Source organism: Carlito syrichta, unplaced genomic scaffold, assembly GCF_000164805.1.
Source record: "Carlito syrichta isolate Samal-C Ts95f unplaced genomic scaffold, Tarsius_syrichta-2.0.1 Scaffold135806, whole genome shotgun sequence".
Lineage (NCBI taxonomy): Eukaryota > Metazoa > Chordata > Mammalia > Primates > Tarsiidae > Carlito > Carlito syrichta.
In genome coordinates, this window is record NW_007079902.1 from 51897 (window position 1) to 57337 (window position 5441).

Consider the following 5441-nt stretch of genomic DNA (forward strand, 5'->3'; position numbering starts at 1 on the left):
ATGGGAGACCTCTTTTCTTTATTTTGGGAGGTGGAGCCTTCCTCCGTACCTCTAAATTTTCCCATTTCAGATGAGGATTATGAATGCCGGGAGGACGACTCTTGTGGGACAATAGGGAGCTTCCTACTTTGGTATTTTGTCATCATCTTGGCTCTGATATGCTTCTCTCGGACTTCTGTCTGGGTAGGATATCCTTTCTCATTTTAAATAATATGTGTCCTGTCCTGTATACTAGGAGATTTTCCATAAAATAAATTCACTTTACTTTGATGACTATTTTTTAAAGGTTTGGTTTTTAGCTTTAAAAATAATGCAGTAGACCAGGCATAATGGCTCAAGCCTGTAATCTCAGCACTTGGGGAGGCCGAGATGATGGGATTGCCTGAGCCCGCAGGTTCAAGAACAGCCTGGGTAACTTGGTGGGACCTCGTCTCTACAATAAATCAAAAATTAGCTGGGCATGGTAGCATGTGCCTGTAGTTCCAGCTACTTGGAAGGCTGAGGCAGGATTGCCAGAGCGCAGCGGGTTGACACTGGTGTGGCCGTGAGTGTGCTACTGCTCTCTAGCCTGGGCGAATGAGTGAGACTCCAACTCAAAGAAAAGAAAAATGCAATTTTATTCTAGAGAACACAAGAAAGTAGAAAAAGTCGAAGAAGGCCAGGCACAGAGGCTCACCCCTGTGATCCCAGCTTCTCAGGAGGCTGAGGCAGGAGGATTCCTTGAGTCCAGGGGTTCGAAGCTGCAGTGAGCTATGATCATGCTACTGCACTCCAGTCTTTAAAAAAAAATGGATGGGCCAGGCACAGTGGCTCAAGCCAACAATCCCAGTACTTTGGGAGGCCGAGGCAAGAGGATTGCCTGAGCCTGTGGTTTCGAGATCAACCTAGGCAACATGGTGAGACCTCATCTCTACAATAAATGAAAAATTAGCTGGGCGTGGTAGCGCGCTCCTGTAGTTCCGGCTACTTGTAAGGCTGAGGTGTAAGGACTGCCGGAGCCCAGCAGGTAGAGGCTGCGGTGGCTGGGAGTGTACCACTGCACTCCAGTCTGGGCAATGGAGTGAGACTCCAACTCAAAGAAAAAAGACTCCAACTCAAAGAAAAAAAAAAGGGATGAAGAAGAAAATATAAGACCACCATCACCCTATTTCCCAGAGTTTACCACGGTTAACATTTTATAGTATGTTCTTCCAATTTCTCTGTCTCTACCCCAATACCTCCCTCTGCATCTCTCTATCTTGGATCTTACATGGTTGATGTTATATTGCATATATTTTCATATCCTGCTTTTTAAACTTAATAATATATTTCCCCAATTATTTTCACTCAACAGCATTTCAATGTCTGCATAATTTTCTGCCTTTTGTTTGCACCTTAAAAATTTGGCAATTTTGAAACATTTCGATTGTTTGCAGTTCATCCATATGCTGTGTAATACCCTGATAGACCTCCCTACTGGTTAATGACCTCCAGATTCCTTTTGTAACCACGCCATTCTTTTTGAGTTGGAGTCTCACTCTTGTCGCCCAGGCTAGAGTGCAGTGGCATGCTCACAGCCACCGTAGCCTCTACCTGCTGGACTTAAGCGATCCTTCCACCTCAGCCTTCCAAGTAGCTGGAACTACAGATGCACGCCACCACGTCCAGCTAGTTTTTGTAATTTATTGTAGAGACAAGGTCTCACCAAGTTGCCCAGGCTGGTCTTGAACCAGCAGGCTCAGGCAATCCTCTCGCCTCGGCCTCCCAAAGTGCTGGGATTACAGGTTGAGCCACCATGCCCAGCCTGTAGCCACGTCATTCTAATCAAAGATGTGGACATTGTACTGTTGAGAGGATGCATACTGTAGGATTTGGGGGTTTTCAGAATGAGGCAATACCCTTTCTGCACAGTAACCCAACCAAACAGAACTAAATTCCCATTCTTGACCACTGGAAGAGAATGCCATCCTCTAAGAATGAGACAGCACTCTTAATCATGATGTGATGTCCCCAACATTCTGTCATTTATCAGGAATGTGATGCCCCCAAGAGCACAAGTGACCAAGTTCTTATAATTTGCTGACATGAAATCCTTGCAGGCCATGAATACCAGGCTGACAATTAAGCAAAGGACCATCATTCAGCATGACAGTCAGAACCCTGAGCTGGCAGTGGTCAGTTAGACTTAGTGCTGTGTCAGCTCTGGATGGAAAGGAGGAGGTGTATAGGTCCATGCCAGCTGGATTCCATTACAGTAATCAAAGGCTCTCCCCCGCTCCCCCCTCCTCCCCAGAAGAAGTCTCATCTACTGTCTAAATGCTTCTTGTGGTAAATACTTTGCCAAAAGAAGATTTAGAATAGCGATAGCTTTGTGTGTCTTAGACTTCCCAGCTAAGTATAATGAATTGTCTGACATGGCAAGAAAAACTACTTTAGAAAATTAACAAGAAATTGAGATTGATCACTGGCAATTTCATCACGAAGTCTAAGCTGTCCCTCTGCTCCCTTGCCTGCATTAGCTCTTGGGAGTCTTGAAGCCCTGAGTTTCAAGGCCCTCAAGAGAGCACGCTGTCCAGCTTCCTGTTTGTAGGCCAAGTAAGTTTTCATTATCCCTCACCGCTTTTTTAAATTGATAAGACCCCAGGAAATTAAGTGATTTGTCCAATGTCAGGCAAGTGCTTAGTGACAGAGAGGGAATAAGCCCAGATGTCCTGTCATATCATTTGTTTACTTCAAAGCGTAGTTTGAAATGCTGAATTAAATCTCTTCGGTGCTGATTAAAACCTTAATTATTTTAGAGGTTTCGTCTTTCACTTTCTGTCCCTGTGGCAGCTGCAATCTGCTGGACTGCTTCTCCTGAAGGGTCCCAGACTTGAAATCTGAGAACCATATGGGAGCTAGTCAAAGAGGACAGAATTTTTCCTTCACTTTGAACTTCTTTGTTTTCTGTGCTGAACTGTGAGCCTTTATTTACAGACCTTGAAGCAATGGCAAAAGCTGATGGCAATCTGGGGGTAATTATCCGCCCTCATGAAGCACCCAGTTTCCTCTGGATTGGTCAGTTTCTAAGATGCATTTTACCCCTCTGCTTTCCAAGACTGTAAACGCTGTATTTAGCTTATATGTTTGTTTCGTGTTTATTCATATTACTAGTGCTGTCATTTTTCTGGATGATCCTAGTCCACAATTCTTATTTTGTATATGGGGAGACTTAAGTGGTGTTAAGTGACTTGGAAAAAGCAAGAGTCGGTTAGAGGCAGAAAGACCACGGCCCACATCTTCCCTGCCCCTCAGGGCAGGCGCTTCTGTTTTCACTCCCTAAGTCACACACAAAGGCAGTTCATAAAATACTTTTTGTTACCACAGGTCAGGTGATTCCACTTCCTTTTGATTTTGTGGTTATGCTTTGATTTGACGTCACATGTGGAGGCTTTCTGTGGAAAAGTTATAAGCCTAATAAGTGTTTTTAAACACCCTTCTATCTTCCATTACAAAAGTACACATGACAGAAAATGTGGAAGTTATAAGAAAGTAGATGAAAAAAAAGTAAAAATGACTCCAGATGAGATAGAAATAACCAGCTACTGTTAACTGTTAGGTTTATAAACTTCCAATCTTTAAAAAAAAATTTTTTTTTTTGAGCGAAGTCTCTGTCGCTGAGGCTGGAGTGTAGTGGCACTGTCACTGCTCACTGCAGCCTCGACCTCTTGGGCTCAGGCGATCCTCCTGCCTCAGCCTCCTGAGTAGCTGGGACTAGTGGAATACACCACAAAATCTTCTTTATACATGTGAAATGTAAAACATTTAAGCCCTCACCAAGACTTTTTTTTTTTTTTGAATTGGAGTCTTATTCTGTCGCCCAGGCTGGAGTGCAGTGTCATAATAACAGCCACCCTGGCGTCGACCTGCTGGGTTATGGTGATCCTTCTGCCTCAGCCTTCCAAGTAGCTGGAACTACAGGCGTGCACTACCATGCCTGGCTAATTTTTTATTTTTTATAGAGACGAGGTCTCACCAAGTTGCCCAGGCTGATCTCGAACCCATGGGCTCAGGCAATGCACTCACATCAGCTTCCCAAAGTGCTGGGATTACAGGCTGAGCCACTGAACCCAGCCTCCTGTATGTTCTTTTTTTTTTTTTTTGGAGTTGGAGTCTCACTCTGCCCCGACTGGAGTGCAGTGGCATGCTCCCGGCCATCGCAGCCTCGACCTGCTGGGCTCCGGCGATCCTTCCACCTCAGCCTTCCAAGTAGCTGGAACTACAGGCGCGCACTACCACACCCGGCTAATTTTTTGATTTTATTGTAGAGATGAGGTCTCACCAAATTGCCCAGGCGGGTCTCAAACCCGCGGGCTCAGGCAGTCCACTCACCTCAGCCTCCCAAAGAGCGGGATTACAGGCTGAGCCACCGAGCCTGGCTTCCTGTATGTTCTTTAAAGTCTTTTTTCTTTTTAGCTAACTTGTGATCATGCTATATGATGCTTAACCCAGTATTGTAACGTACCTATTTCCTCACGTGATAACATACTGTTACTTTAATAATTTTTGCAACTATATGTTGTAAAAATTTGCTTAGCCATTATCTGCTTTTGAATTTTGAATTCTATACTCCTAATAACACTGTGATGAATTTGTGCAGAAAGCTTTCTCTCTTTGGGAGGTTATTTCCTGGTGATGGATTCCCAGAGGAAGAATTGTGTGTGGAAGGTATTCATGAAGATCTCCAAGGTTTTGAATACCTTTTGAAAGAGTTGGTTTAGAGTTGTATCTTTCGGTAAAACCATTCTCAGCATTACAAAGTGGGGCACTAATCTGAAAAATGGAACAAGTATAGTTATGCAGTATTGGGCAGAATGTTGAAACTGGAACCGTTCGAAGAGATCAATTTCTTCTAGTTGCCATATTCACAAATAAATATTAGGGTTGCATTTTGGAGGAAACTTTCAGAAGGATGAAGGAAGTATTATGTCTGAAAATTCAGGTAAACACCTTTGCCTATGTAGATACCTCTTACCAGACATCTTACCTACAAAACTACCAATAATGCCACCTGATCAAATGTCCAAACCGGGCGCGGTGGCTCACACCTGTAATCCCAGCACTTTGAGAAGTGGAGGCAAGAGGATTACCTGAGCTCAGGTGTTTGAGACTAGCCTGGGCAACATGGCGAGACCTCGTCCCTACAATAAATAAAAAAATCATCCAGGCATGATGGCACATGCCTATGATTCCAGCTACTGGGAAGACCGAGATAGAAGAATCACTTGAGCCCAGCACGTCGAGGCTGTGGTGGCTAAGCACCTAGCGTGCGTGACAGAGTGAGACTCCAACTAAAAACAAAAACAAAAAACCCCCACTAGCCGGGCTCAGTGGCTCAGCCTGTAATCCCAGCACTTTGGGAAGCTGAGGTGAGTGGATTGCTTGAGCCCACGGGTTCGAGACCCGCCTGGGCAACTTGGCGA

General features: G+C 44.6%; 1 protein-coding gene across 1 annotated transcript in view; it reads left to right on the top strand.

Annotated features, from left to right (window-relative positions):
* The window catches only part of SSMEM1 (serine rich single-pass membrane protein 1), an 11494-nt gene continuing 6053 nt past the window's right edge, over positions 1 to 5441 (top strand). The window contains exon 1 of the mRNA XM_008049595.1: positions 1 to 183. Coding sequence (XP_008047786.1) covers positions 1 to 183 — 183 coding nt within the window. The remainder of the gene's footprint in view (positions 184 to 5441) is intronic.